The 15148-nt window shown below is 34.3% G+C and overlaps 2 protein-coding genes across 7 annotated transcripts; one reads left to right on the top strand and one right to left on the bottom strand.

The window, feature by feature from the left end:
• Positions 1-1295: 1295 nt before the first annotated feature.
• On the bottom strand, positions 1296-1885 carry LOC109816457 (DUF3339-domain containing protein). The gene has a single exon (XM_020381487.3). The coding sequence runs from the start codon at positions 1730-1732 to the stop codon at positions 1523-1525; it is 210 nt and encodes a 69-aa protein (XP_020237076.1). The 5' UTR covers positions 1733-1885; the 3' UTR covers positions 1296-1522.
• Positions 1886-6976: 5091 nt separating this feature from the next.
• Positions 6977-15148, top strand: LOC109816439 (CBS domain-containing protein CBSCBSPB1). 6 transcript variants are annotated; one of them, XR_014431816.1, is made up of 16 exons: positions 6979-7303; positions 7542-7701; positions 7826-7958; positions 8055-8225; positions 8346-8427; positions 8551-8664; positions 8828-8894; positions 9030-9135; positions 9219-9286; positions 11027-11136; positions 11224-11357; positions 12005-12090; positions 12172-12261; positions 12800-13065; positions 13915-14036; positions 14441-15148. XR_014431816.1 is itself a non-coding variant. In XM_020381454.3 (14 exons), the coding sequence occupies exons 1-14, from the start codon at positions 7170-7172 to the stop codon at positions 12974-12976; spliced, it is 1626 nt and encodes a 541-aa protein (XP_020237043.1). In that variant the 5' UTR covers positions 6977-7169; the 3' UTR covers positions 12977-13246. The 6 variants fall into 6 exon arrangements, 3 of the variants coding, with proteins under 3 accessions (XP_020237043.1, XP_082925252.1, XP_020237042.1); XR_014431817.1 differs by having other exon boundaries at positions 14393-15148; XR_014431818.1 differs by lacking the exon at positions 13915-14036 and having other exon boundaries at positions 6978-7303.

Genomic DNA, 15148 nt, shown 5'->3' with positions numbered 1-15148 from the left:
AGATACACAAGTGGCAAGGTCTCATACTCTTTTTTTAATGTTGCTGGAACGGGCCGTTCTGAAACTAGAACGACCCGTTCTGACCCACTCATTGTGTGTTAATTTTGTATCTAAAACGGGTCGTTCTAGGTGCAAATGTAACACACAACGAGTGTATCAGAACGAACCGTTCTGGTTTCATTAAAGGAGCATTGACTGATGTTTAAATTTAAATGTTACATTTCAACAAAATGCACCAATGTGGTTCAAAGATTGAAAACAAAAATTCATAATATAGCATAAATTCAAATATAAAAATATGCACTTGAGTTGATCTTCTTATCCTTATTTTTCATCATTACCCATATAAATAATAAATTAGTTAGGCGTATATTAGTGTCTGAGTCGCCATGACTGGTTTCAGAACGGGCTGTTCCAAATCATTAAAAAAAAGGGTGAGAAGGGATGCTACCTATGCATCTACGTGACATCCATATCATCACATTTAATACCGTTTGTAAAATTTGGACAAAAAATTCCAAATTGATATTTTTAAATTATTGAGGACTACATTGAAATAAAAAATTATAAAGTGACAAAATTGAAATTATTAATTATTATAAGGACTATATTTTACGCTATCATTGTTATTTTTTAGGTGTACGAAAGTAACGAAACGTCGAAACCACGTGAATGCACCTCGCGAAGTAAACATAAACAGCTTTATAGCTTAGGCCTGAAGGGTCGTTTGTGTAAAACAAATTTCAAAACGTCATTTCACAATAATAGTCTTATAACTTTTTCTTGAAACTACTCTGTTTGATAGTAAGTGAAGCATTAGAAGAAAAAAAAGAGAATAAAAATAAGTGTTATATTAATTTCTTAATATAATCTTAATTAAATCTTTTATTTATATCTATAATAATATTGTATAAAAAATAATTTTTGTGTTGCATCATTTTCAAAATAAAAAATAATAATTATAAGATTAATTTTATAAAATAAGTTACCACACTTACTACAAGACTTTTAACATAATAAACCCAAGAGTGTTCCTCGAAGCAAGTAAGATTGAAAAACAAAATTGCAAATTAAATTAGGCATTCCATAATTAAACCTACTTAAATTTAAACAAAAATTACACAAGTGAAGTGGTAGTATTATTTTTTGAAAAAGTTAAAAGTGTTTTCAGAAGCGGAAACGATAAATGATGCATTGAATGGGTGCCTTTTTTCCATTTGACAAGTAGATGAGCAATCCGGGAAAGAGCGCATAATAAGGCCAAAGGTTAGAAATAATTTTGGGCAAAGGGAACGTGAGAAAGAAAAAAGGATCACCGATCACGATTGATATCTCCATAAAACACAAGACAAGACAACAGAACATAACATCATCCTTATCCTAATCTTCCTCGTTCCTTATCCCAACCCACATACAGATACAGAAATTAGAGACGAGTAGATGCTAAGGGAATGTAAATCTAGAAAAGTAAAAAGCAGGGAGAAAGAGATGCGCGAAATAGAGTGAGATGGAGGGGAGATAGCTAGCCAGTGTAGATGTGAACGCCGATGGCGATGAGGAAGATGGTGATGAGGCCAAAGTAGATGACGGCGTGAACCAGAATGGCAGCACCGCTGGTTTGCATGTTACCGAACTCAGCAACCCTTCCTCTAGCCGGTATCTGAAACAGGAGCCCCGGGCTGAGCAGCACGAACAGCACCACCGCGATGACCACCGGACCCCAATCAGCCATTTTAGAGACGTTAGGATTATGAGGGGACACAAAGTAGACAAGGCTCGCAAACACGGAAACTGATGCTTATCACTCTCAGTAAACGCGTCACCGTCTTAAATGCCATTTCAACGGCTCTGATCACGCCTCTCCTCACCCACAATTTAAATATATTATTCTTTAAATCTCGCATTTCCACTCTTTTAAGTCATAATGCATTTATCTCGATTCTCAATCTCTTCCAAGTTTAATAGTTCAAGTTTTTATATTATATATTAATTTTTATTGTATTATAAACTTAGTAAAAGATTCATTTGTTTCTCATACAAGTATATAATAATTAACTTATTAACTATATAAGTCATATTTATTAATTAAAAAAAATTAAATCACAAGTAGAGTTAAATAAGAGTTGACTTATCTTGTTATTTGCATAATCTTATATTTTAAATGGGCAAAATTATTTTAGGATTACATCTGTATTACATAACTCACAATCTAATGATCTTATTTGTAGTTCAATTATAAATTATAATACACAAATACAACGTATATATACATGTATATATATATACTATGAAAGTGATGCATTTAATATTTTTATCTTCCTAAAAAGTTTGTCTTTGTATTATCACTCGTACCTTCGTATTATTGGGATGAATAAGTCATTTCAATGGTATCGTTATGATGAGATTAACCCTATCTTCAAGTCACTAAAATCTATATAACAGTAAAATAATCTATGAAATGCTATAAAAAATATATATATAACTTCATTCCCTATGGTAAAGGGGAAACCTTAGGCCCTGTTTAAAAATAATAGAGGCGTCAAGGTGTCATTATCCAACATTAAAAAAAGACAAAAGCGATAATTTAGTTATTGCAATTTAAACAAAAACTATCAAGTCAATTGGGCCTTTTTGTAATACATTTGAGTCTCTTTCCTTCTCCACGATTATTTATCTGAATAGACTTATCAATGTTGACCTTATCAAACTTGGTTTTGTCCTCAAAGCCCTTAGAAGAATCTAGAACTTTTGAGTGAGGTGGCAGCACATTAATCGAGGAAGGTGGGGTGAAGTTTGAATTAGGGGGTGACAATAGGATGGATGCTTTCGAGGCATGAACCAGGGGATGAGATTGTGCATAAGGATTAGGCGAGAAGCAGTGAGTGCTAGTTGTATTGAGTGTGTCATTAAACAATGGAACAAAGTTTGTGTCCTTTTCTTGAGTTGAACCAATTTAGGGAACTAAAGTGAGGGAGGGAGAAGGGTGGGTGATTGAAATGATATTTTTCAAAGGAGGAAACAAATATAGAGGGAGAAGGATGAAAATTGTTGGTGGTGGGCCAATGAAACAACATAATAAAGAAATATGGAAGACGAGATGTATGTGTGTCGTCAAGGGAAGATCAAGTTTCTAGGAAACTTGGCCAATATGGTGGATGATATGAAAAGGCCCCTAAAAAAAGTGAGTCAACTTTTATAAAGGACAATGGCAAACAAATTACTAATGATAAAGTTGAAGTCAAAACCAAACCCATTCCTTTGGTTGAAAGGTAAGGTTTGTTCAACATTTGTTTGTGTGAGCTTCCATGATTTTTCATGTTCGTTGCAAAGAAATGGTGTCATTTGGAGGATCAGAAGATTGAACTTGATAATTTAAGGGGGTTAGGGGAAGATGACCATAAAGAGCCTAAAAAGGTGTCATGTTGATGGAGAAGTGCCATGAGGTGTTATACCAAAGTTCGACTAATTGAGTGAAATGTTACCACTTGGAAGGATGGTCACCAATGGAACAACAAAGGTAAGTTTGGAGGGATCGATTAACAACTTCAGCTTGTCCATCAGTTTGAGGGTGGTAGGCAGTGGAATACTTTAGAGTGGTCCCTTTAAAACCAAATAGTTTGCACTAGAAAATGCTAAGAAAAATAGGATTACAGTCAAAGAAAGTCATTTTGATAAGACCATGTAAACGACAGATGATCTCAACTAAAAATCGTGATGTAAGGTTGGTTGATGTAAAATGATCAGGTAAAACAACAAAATAACAGTACTTTGTAAGTCGATCTAAGATCACCTAGAAGATATGGTAGTGAGTTGAAGGCAATAGATGAGTAACAAAATTTATAGAAATATTATCCTAATAATTTTTTAGAACGGGTAGTGGTTGTAAAAGTTCCTATTTTTTTTTTTAAGTTAAATACTTGCTTTGAGGGTGACGATGAGTAATGGAGTTAAGTAAAACAAGGGAAAAAGGAGATAGAGTTTTGGTGATGGAGAGGAGGTGAAGGGATTAAATGGCATCCATATGAAAAAAATGCCAAAGTTGTTGGCGTGTAGAACGGTTAACTAGAGGTTGATCTACATAGAGAGTGATAAAGGAGTCATTATAGACGAATGACATACAAAGAATAGAAAAATTAGAGGTAATGGGTCTCAAGGCTTGTAACCATTCAATGCCCAACACAATATCAACTCCTTGGATGGGAAGCAAATAAACTAGAACTATGAATTGTGTTTTTTGGATGAGAACGGAAACTTGGTTGGAAAGACCCAATGAATGAATATGGGCACCATTACCCACCATGACAGGGGAAACATGTGTTGGGATGATAGGAAGTTGTCATTAATGAGCGATGTGGGGTTACATGGTTTTGTGATAACTGTTTGTATCAATAAGGATGGTTACTAAAAGACCATCAATGGAACCTTGAAAACGAAGAATCTGGGGGAAGAGTTGACCAGTTAGGGCTTGAAGAAAAATAACGGTTTTGATCTAGAAGAGAGTCATCAAGAGGGTCAAGTGGATCTAGGATAGGTGATTTTTCGTCAATGAGTAAATGGAAGAATTGGTTAGGGTTACATTTATGGCTAGGTAAAATGTTTCATCACAATTGAAACAAAGTCATTTCATGTGACATTCTTGCATTTAAGCATGGGTGCGACATTTAAGAAGAAGGGAAGGTGGGGACAAGTTGGTGGAAGAGTTGGCCGACAAGGGTTGTAAAGAAACAGGTGCAGGAAGAAGGAATTGGGAAATGATTTTATTGTGTGTTTGGATGAAGAATTTAAATGGAGTAATTCATTTATTTGAAGAATTTCAAATTCTTTAAGGTGAAATACTTTGTTTGGATGGAGAATTTATAAAGAATTTGAAATTTAAATATTTGTGAAATTCCTTGAAATAGTAGAATTTGAAATTCTCCCAAAAAAGTAAGAATTTCAAATTCTTCGTATATTTTTTTCTTCTTATTTCCCTTATATATTTTATCTTATCTCTTATCTCTTAATATTTTTAATTATTGAATATTAAAAAATATTTTTAAAATTTTTAAATATTATTTAATATTAAATTTTAAAATTATTAAATATTTAAAAGTTAGCTAATATTTATTTTTATAAAATTTAATTCAAAAATATCAACATATAAATATATTTTTAAAATCAATTTTATCATGGTAGAATCGAATTATTATATCCAACTTAACAATTTAAAATTTAAAAAATTTGAATTGACTTATCCAAACAAAATATTTTAAAAATGAGAAATTGAAATCAAAGTAATTCAAATACTAAGAATTTAAAATTCCTTGAATTTGTAAAATCACTCATCCAAACACACCATTAGGTTTTGAATCACAAATCTTATCCTCCACTAATCTGGCAAGTCCTATGGATTGAGGTTTAAGGATTGCGAGTTCACATTTGATTTATGGTAGTAAACTTGAAAAGAAACAAGGGTAGATGGAGATAGTCCAAATACTCAATTTAGATAATATTTTTTAAAATGAAGTTGGTATTTAGAAACAATCAAGTATTGTCAAATTTTTAGTAATTTTGTTTAGAAAGATAGATCAAAATGACATTCAAGTACTCAAATAAAAAAAATTTAATCAGTTAATTAATTGTTATTGTATAACCACTTAAACCAAATAAGGGTATTACCCTTCACATAGAAAGCCATGAAAACATTAATTTGGGAAATTTAATAGTACGAGAAAAATTGTTCAGCTTGAAAAATCTAGCCTAAGAGATTAGACCATAAAAAATAAGAGTTAACATTTAGAAATGTATAGTATTTAAATATATCAACACATTGGAGCTTAATGAGAAATCAATAGGGGTGTAGTTTATTAAAAAAAATACTTTTTAATAATTATTTTCGAGGATGAGATTTACAAATCATATTTATATTTATTCTTTTAAAAATGTATTTATATATAAACTTGTTTTTCCGGCTACAATGCTTTCGACATTAATTCTTTAAAAATTAATTATATTAAAATGTAAAACACCCAACCCCTGGACATAGATTAATTTCGAAGATTTTTTTTTAATCTCGTGTGTCAGCTGGACTCATTATTATTATTATTGTGAGTATATGATAGGCAAACCTTTCAATTAATTGAAGAGGTACAACATGAAATAGCTGCATCAACGGCTACAGAAGTTTATGAAGTAGTGCAGCTGCATGATTATGACTCTGACTTTGAAATAAACAGGTTTGCAATTTGATCCTCGTTAGTTACCCACTAATATCACGTCTCTTAATATTAGCGAAACTTCTACGAATCATATGAACACCCTATAAAAAAAATGTTAACGCAAGCCAGTGTTTGGAGCAAGTCTTAAAATAATAGTATTACTTGGGTTAACCATGTATTTGAATGTGCAACTTAATTTTAATATTTATGATAGTAATTTTCATTTAAAGAATAATTTTAGTATATATTTAAATTAGTAGTTTTAAAATGATAAAAAAAAACTGGTGGTTTTAATCCCTATAAAAATATTGTAATCAAAATATTTATTATAAATATTATTTTTTTTACTATATTTACACATACTCAATCTTAATTGTGTTTATAAAATCAATTCTCTTATCTCAATGATTGTAATAATTGTTTTAAGACGTGTGGATCAATATAACGTTTTTAGATGGAAAAACCTTATTAGTGACAAGTTTAATCTATTTGCAATGTTAGCGAAAACAATTTATAATTATATCATATGTGTGACAGCAATGATATGATAAAACACATATCCGAAATTGGTAAAAAGGGATATAAGGTATTGTTTGTTTGTTTGGCGTCATCGGAGAGCACGTTACATGGCTTAGCCTCAGATTTCCGAATTGAGCGCAGTTGCTGTTACGACAGTGAATAAATAAATAAAAAGGAGTGATGAGGTGTAGCAAGGGCATTGGTCCCCCTGGAATCGGCTTGAACTTCTCCTCTCCCATCACCCCGCCTTTTTTTTCCACCCAGCTCCACCTCCACAACCCTCTCTCTCTCTTTCTCTCCTCGCCGGCTGGTCACCGGAAACCCTCATTTTCCGACCGCCCCTACCCCCTTCCCCCACTCGTTCCTCTTCCTATTGCACCCACACTCCTCATTTCATTTCAATTTCAACGCTTAGGTAGCGTCCGGGAAAGATAAACAAATATATATATAAACATGTCAAGCCTCGGTGGTTCTTATCGAAGGAGCGCTTCCTTGTCCAATAGCCCCACGCGCTCCAAGAAGAAACCTTCTGATTATTCACCGCTAGACTTAACTACTCGTAAAACGTTTTCCTCATTACGCACCACGTACCTTCTCATTCTCCTTTTTTTTACATTCATCTTTGCTGTTCTCGTGGATATATGTTTCCTTTTCAATTCAATTGTTAATTAGATTCCATACATAAATTCAAATTCAAATTCAAATATTATTACCAATACGCATATCCTCTTCGTGCTCCTGTCAATTGTGATTTTCTCTTTATGGAAACACATTCTCATGACTGATTCATTCATTAACCACTAATTTGTGATGCCATTGGATCAGGGGAGAGAGAACTGTGAAAACATTGCGGCTTTCAAAGGCATTGACAGTTCCTGAAACAACATCTGTCTATGAAGCTTGCCGTAGGATGGCTGCTCGCAAAGTAGATGCTCTATTACTAACTGATTCTAATGCTTTGCTCTGTGGAATCCTCACAGACAAGGTAAATAAATATTCGGCTTCTTTTTAGGATAGAATAAGAACAAAAAGTTTTGGGACTTTTCCTTGAATTTCTACACTTTTTTATTTTATATATGTAACTTGCTATCCTAATTTTGTGGTTAAAGGACATAGCAACAAGAGTTATTGCCCGAGAGCTTAATCTCGAAGAAACACCTGCTTCCAAGGTTATGACAAGGAATCCTGTATTTGTCCTTTCTGACACTCTTGCTGTGGAAGCCCTCCAAAAGATGGTGCAAGGTGGGTACTAGTATACGGAGAGAAGCACTTAATATACTTTTTCACGCTAATTGCTATTTTTGTATGAATAAAAACAAGGATGATTTATGTTTTCAGGGAGGTTCAGACATTTACCTGTGGTGGAGAATGGAGAAGTTGTAGCCATACTTGACATAGCTAAGTGTTTGTATGATGCCATTGCCCGTATGGAAAGAGCAGCTGAGAAAGGAAAGGCAATTGCCGCAGCTGTTGAAGGTATCGAAAAACACTGGGGAACATCTGCTCCTGGTTTGTACAGTATTTTCTTTTTGCATGCCTAGTTTGTATTTCTAATTATCGGACAGTGTAGTTAGCTTGCCAGTTTCTATAGGCTTGGTTTCGTTTCATGCTAATTTGGTCTTTGTGCAGGCTCCAATTCGTCATTCATTGAGACTCTTCGCGAGCAGATATTTAAGCCATCTTTGTCTACAATTATTCCTGAGAATTCAAAGTAGGTAATACCTTCTTTTGTTTTAGCTGAACAAAAGTTACCTCAGATTTTTTATTTTTTATTTTTTGCATGTTTGGAGTTATTTTATTCAAAGTGAACTCACCAGATAGTGGCACTTTACAGGGTTGTAACAGTTTCCCCAACAGACTCAGTTTTGACGACGACAAAGAAGATGCTAGAACTTCGTGTAAGTTGTGCTGTTGTGGCAGTTGACGACAAACCTTGTGGTATTCTTACGTAAGTGTGTTGCTATGGACATTGCCAGCCCTCCTTCTTTTTCAGAAAACATACACATTTTCTACGTTTGCCTTGCTCTGAAAAATAATTTTTTTTGTCAACATTTATCATCGGAAATTCGGAATAGTTTTGATGTACTATATAACCTGCATGAAAATTTCAGTTCAAAAGATATATTGATGCGGGTAATAGCACAAAGTCTTCCTCCATCGTCAACTCTTGTTCAGAAGGTACGACTAGACCTAGTGGTGTTTACAGCCATGTTTATCCTGCCATGTTTTAGAAGGAAAAGTTGTTTTTCAGAGTGTTCGTCCAATTATCGTTTCTTGTCCCTCTTATTGACATTTAGTCAACACAATCAACAGGTCATGACTCCAAATCCAGAATGTGCAATAATTGACACACCAATTGTCGACGCACTTCACACTATGCATGATGGAAAATTTTTGCATCTTCCAGTGGTTGATAGAGGTAATATAAATAGTATATGAGATGAGTAACTAACAAGTTATTGCATCAATATTTTCTGATGTGTAGTTGAAATTTGAAAACAGATGGCATTGTTGTTGCTACGGTTGATGTGATTCATATCACTCATGCGGCAGTGGCGACAGCTAGTCAGGTATGCTTCTTGTACTATGTTTATACCCACTACTTTTTACTGCATGAAACATCTATTGAATCCTTGTTCTAACGGGGTATGTGGCTATTTATTTGTAAGTCAGAATAAATTATTGTCAGCTAACCTTGTTATTTTTCATGTCCTTATTTCGTTGTTTATCTTGTTTTGATGTTGTTATACAAAATCTAGTAAATTTTCTTAAAGCATGGAACTGGGTATTAAGATTAGAAAAGGAGGTGGCATATCATACTAAAAATCTTAGGCTATTGCTATTTGAGAGGGTTTTGATACGCCTTTTACATCAGCAAATTAAATGTTGACACGTGTGTTTAACAAGCTGAGTCATGGTCAGCTCTCTCATAACTGGTCAAGGGACAATTTTGAAATTTCACTTGGGACAGTACCTACAACCTCCACTTCCACCATTCCCTCACGACGGCAACAAGTTCCATCATAGTTATGCAGTGTGAACTCTCGACATTCTGAGCAGGATCCTGTCCAGTGGCTATGTAAATAGCTGAAACAATGTTACTAGCATGAGCGTTGAAGCCATCGAGAGCACCAGCAGCAGCGGAACTAGCAAGGTTTAAGCTCCACCAAAGCCTCGACGCTATTCTTCAACACTTTCTTCACCACCTCTTCCTTAATCACAGCCTCACACACCACTGACTTCCCTCGCCCCTCAATCCAGTTCAGCCCCCAACTTTCTTATCTGAACAATAATTTCCTGATAGATGACGAATTCGTCGGAGAAGATGAGGGATTTTTTTGGAATAAACCAATTGGGTCACTTACTTTGTCAGAGAAGACAATAGATTCGTCGAAGAAGACGATAGTTTCGTCGAGAGATGTTCCAAGTGAAATTCCAAAATTATCCCTTGACCGGTTGTGAGAGAATTGACCATGACTTACACATTTCAATATCTGATTTGCTGATATTAGAAGGGGCACCCGACCCTTTCAAATAAACTGGCACCGTAGCAATAACCAAAATCTTAATGAACCGATATTAGAAGTCACTTTTTTCCTTTCTTTTTCTCTGCTTCAACCTCCACATACTCTATGACGTAACATAAAGAATGCTGGACAGAGTTGTAAATTTTTACCGTTTCTTGTTTCATCTTTTCCATCATCATCATGACCAGAGTCATTAAAACAAAAACTGGTGCCTTTAATCACGTTGATTAGCGTCGTACAAATCGTTTACTGGCGTAAGATATCTTTTTCTCTCTTTCATGTCATGAAATTGAATATTTAGAGTTACCAATTGTCAAGCATTATAGAGAAGTCAATCCTTATATAAAATCCCCCTTAAGTTGAATTTCATGTTTATATTCTTAGTGGATACAGAGGAAAAAAATAAAATATTCTTTATTACTTTTGTTGCTGGCTTATCCCATGATGCATCAAGGATTTCTTTTACCCTTATTTTCAATTTATGCTCAATGGTAGCCTGAGTCGGGTCCCATCAATGACGAAAAGTATCTGGGACTCCGGGTTCAGATTTTCCCTCCCCTGCTTGCATTGTGTAGCTCCCAAGACAAAAAGAATATATTCAACAGTTTTTCCTAATGGATATAATTCTAAAATTATTTTCCTTTACTTACTGGGTTTGGAACATTTCTGATGTTATGTTGAATAGGCAGACACCATAATACCTAAATTCAACTTTTTTTCGGCTTCCATGATCATTTTTCGGGAAACATTTGTAATGACGGTATAATTTTCTCCACTAATTAGGTGGGAAATACTGCCAATTTTAACAATGAAGCTGCCAACTCCATGATGCAAAAATTTTGGGATTCGGCCATGGCCTTAACTGCAAATGATGAGGATGACGATTCACAAAGGTTACATATGTGTATATGCGTCAATTTTTGCAAGGAAAAATTATTTCAATATTTTAATTTAATTACTCATTGTTGATTACATGGCAGCGACAGTTCCTTGAAAATGATTTCTGAGGGAGGAGAAACAGGGAGATCCATGTCTTATCTTGGGTCAAGCATGCAGAACGCATTTTCCTTCAAATTACAAGACAGGAAGGGTAGATTGCATAGGTTCACATGCGGTATGTCAAATTACATATTTCCAATAAGGTCTTTGCTTACATGTGTGCTTTGCCTCTCAACAATCTATCTCTTTTAACATGCAAAATTGCTAATGATGGTTATAATATATGCTCATATCCCGTTGTCGTTTCACGAGTCTCAGTTGAGTGTGACTGGTTTGCATGTCTTCAGTCAATTGATGCGTAAATCTGCATTCTTTATTAGTTTTGAGTAATGTTAGTTGCGCATATTGTACAGCCATTTAATTCAAACAGGGGATTCCGCTTCATTAATATTAATATTGATGAATAAAACAGAGAGAAAGAGAAGGGGAAATGAATGGTGATGAAACGTGAGAAACTTCTGTAGTTCAACATTGAATGATAGGTTAGGACTATGGGAACAATATGCATAGAAGTGTACTTGAGTTTTTATTTTAAGGAAATAAATAATGATGCATTTTGATAAAATACGTCTTCTTTCCTTCTATTAAATTTTTTATTTAAAAAAATAAAAGGAAGGAAAGAAAGAAGGTAATAATGGGTATTCTTTAACCTAAACGAGAAAATTGTTCATTGCCTGAAGTAGCTCCTTCAACTTTCAAGTTAATTAAGCATTAAGAAAATAATATAAGCTGAGTTGTTTGTCTGCTTGCATGCAACTTCAGATACTCGGAGCTTGGCAGAGGTTATAACTTCCATCGTTCAGAGAGTCGGTGATGATATTGACCCCAAGAACCTGCCCCAGATTTTGGTAATTTTGAAGATATTATATTTATATTCTAAAGTCAGTCTTTCCCATTTTCCTAATGCAAGCTAGTTAATTTGTGTGTAGTATGAAGATGAAGAACATGATAAAGTTGTACTGGCTTCAGACAATGATCTTACTGCAGCTGTGGACCACGCGAAGACGGCTGGTTTAAAGGTATGGTTAAATGGATTGTTTTTTTTCTTTTTCCTTTTTTTTTTTGTGGGAGGGAGAGGAGCTATAGATTTATTTTGAAGTTAGATTAAGCAAGATAGGATAATGAGTCTTTTTCATTTTTCTTTTTTAATTTTATATGGGATCACAAATATATCAAAATGGAATAGCAAAACCTAAAACGTTTATTGTCGGTGTCAAGAATCAATTGTCTTATAAGGTGAAAAAACTTGTTCATTTTATTTTATGGAAGAACATAAAGGTGTTGATAGAATATAAAAGATGCGTGTCTATCAGATACGGCTATTTTTTAAATTGAATTTTATAAATTAAGAGAAAGGTTAAAAGGAGTTAAGTTTAACCGCATAGTAAAAGAATCTTTGGTACATTGTAACTAAAAAAATGCTTAATTTGTATCATTTTAACGTCCAATCATCTAAACCTGGCTGTCTCTTGAGCGGAATTTGAACCTATCAACAATGATAGTATTTGAAGGAATCTGTCTGAAATAAGTTTGACTTTGAATTGATGAATTTCGTAGGGATTGAGATTGCATTTAGACTACTCTGGAACACGAGATTATGGAACTGATTCAAGTCCAGAAAGTTTGAGCTATGCTAATCCAGAAGCATGGGGCACGACACACAATGCCATTGCTGCTGGAGCTGCAATTATGGCTGCCTTAGGCCTATTGGCGTTTGTGAGGCGAAGCCATTGATAGGAAGAAGCGAGTTTTTGATGGGGGTAGAGGACAAAACTGAAGTCAGTTGGAACTTTGGAGGGCATATTTTTAGCACTTGCCAATCAGTAAGTTCTGACATTTTGTATAACAACTTGTATTCAATTGTTATGCGAGAATCGAGAAAGAAAGGAAAACCATTTTTATTCCAGTGTCTATAAATAACTATGTATCATCCCTTGCAGCTTGTATATTTGTAATTCGTAGTTTCAAAGTCTAATCTACACAAGAATTAACGACATTGCCATATGTATCTGTGTTTCCTTTCTGATATGTTACTAATAAATCAGAAATCGGGTTTGAGTTGACTAGAAACAGTCGTAGGTAGGTTTAAACGGATGTCGTTTGATAAGTTAATAAAATCTTTTACCATTAACTTATTTTGTGTTGTGTAGTAAGTGGTGATTGGTTACGAGTAAGAGGATTTCACTGTGATTATTCACATGTTGAAATAATTAGTCTGGATGTTATTCTTAAAACAATTATTACAAAACTTAATGGATGTCCTACATATATCACAATGTGATTAAACAGACACTAGAAGCAGAATTTTCAATTTTGAACTGTGCCTAGCGACGTTTGTACAAGATTATTCCCCCCATTGATATGTTTTATTATATAACTCATTAAAATTTAAAAATAAATACTCCTTTACTTACGTAGCTTGAAAACAAAACAATTTACAGATTGTTGTTTGACTAACTTATATCATATGAAACATGATATTGATCCGGCTACAAAAATGGAATATATAGAATACATCAAAACGATAACCCCAAAATAAGTGGCCTCTCCCACTCCCACTAAACAAACAACCTTCCAGTATGCCGACTCGTGAGAGTAGTTGGAGTTGGTGGGTGGTTCATTATTTAAAAATTTAATTTATATAGTATATATTACTACCACTACATGCTTAGGTATCGGATCGAACCGGAGGGAGGATCCCAATGTCGTGGGCCTGGATTAGGCATGAGCCGAGTTGGGCTTGGTGAAGAGCTGAACCTGAAGGTGCATGGACGAACGCATATCCGAAAAGAAGGTAGAATATTCTTTAAAGAGAGTATATAAAGATTTATGAAAATAAATGTGTTTTTATTAAAGAATCAATTGGTATTATCCAAATCAAGACGATTTCTACCCTGAACCGATATATCATATGGTTTATGGGTAGATCAAGAAATAAAAGTGTAATTTTTATATAATTTATTAGTGAAGAAATAAAAAAATACTATTAAATGTATGAATAATTAAATTAAATGTTTCACATTTATTTGATGATAAAATTCTTATTACTATATTAATTTTATTTTTTATGATAAATGATCATTTTTTTTTATTTTTATTTTATCTCTTTCAAATTCAGTTCATCGCTTATTTTGTGTCGCTTGGTGACAGTAAAGTTCTAGCAGACCTTAACATAGACAGGATCTTCAAGCGTTTCAGGTTAGTTTCGCTCCAAAGCTCAATGGCTATAATGACAAAGGTACCTTGGAGGTTTTAAAGAAGGTGTTGTTGTTCGCAAAGACACTAATGTCAAACATGAATAATGGCGATGAGTTCTCCATGTCGCGATATTGCACATTGTTTCAGAGCTTGGAGCTTGATGATGACAACAATGAAGGCATCTCAAAGGGTTTGAAGGAGTTGGCGTTGTTTGTGAAGACGTTGACTTATTCAGACGCAAACAATGGTGGGTTCTTCATGCCATAGAAGGACCTTAAGCCTTTAGCCCTAAACTCCTAACACTTCTTCTCTGGTGACGTTGGCTCCAACAACAACAAACCTTAACTCTAACGATGATCACAACATTGATGTCGATGATCGCACAACACTCCTCCTCGTCATTAGTCCTGACTCGGAGCATTGTGGGAAGCTATCGGCAAAGGTCAATGCGAATCTACACCACCATGATCGAAGAAGCGATTTCGTAGCACTACACATGATCACAAGTACGTGTGACAAAAGTTTTTTAGATCTTGGCTCAAATTCGTTAAGCGACCTCAACTCATAACACTCTATGCAAGGACGGAGCCAAGGGGGGACCTACGGGTGCCACGGCCCCCCCAACAATTTTAATTTTTTTTTATATTTTTTTTTATATGCTTTTGATACTTTAATTTTCATTTATTATAAATTATATATTATTTATTC

This window comes from Cajanus cajan, chromosome 2 (genome assembly GCF_000230855.2).
Source record: "Cajanus cajan strain Asha chromosome 2, NIPB_CcT2T_4, whole genome shotgun sequence".
Taxonomy (NCBI): Eukaryota; Viridiplantae; Streptophyta; class Magnoliopsida; order Fabales; family Fabaceae; genus Cajanus; species Cajanus cajan.
This window is presented reverse-complemented; position numbering and strand designations above follow the sequence as displayed.

Coding starts and splice junctions, on each gene's coding strand:
- LOC109816457 (XM_020381487.3), bottom strand. CDS start 1,732: ATGGCTGATTGGGGTCCGGTGGTCATCGCGGTGGTGCTGTTCGTGCTG.
- LOC109816439 (XM_020381453.3), top strand. CDS start 7,170: ATGTCAAGCCTCGGTGGTTCTTATCGAAGGAGCGCTTCCTTGTCCAAT. Junction 7,959..8,054: donor CCTCCAAAAGATGGTGCAAG/GTGGGTACTAGT, acceptor TTATGTTTTCAG/GGAGGTTCAGACATTTACCT. Junction 9,287..11,026: donor CAGTGGCGACAGCTAGTCAG/GTATGCTTCTTG, acceptor TCCACTAATTAG/GTGGGAAATACTGCCAATTT.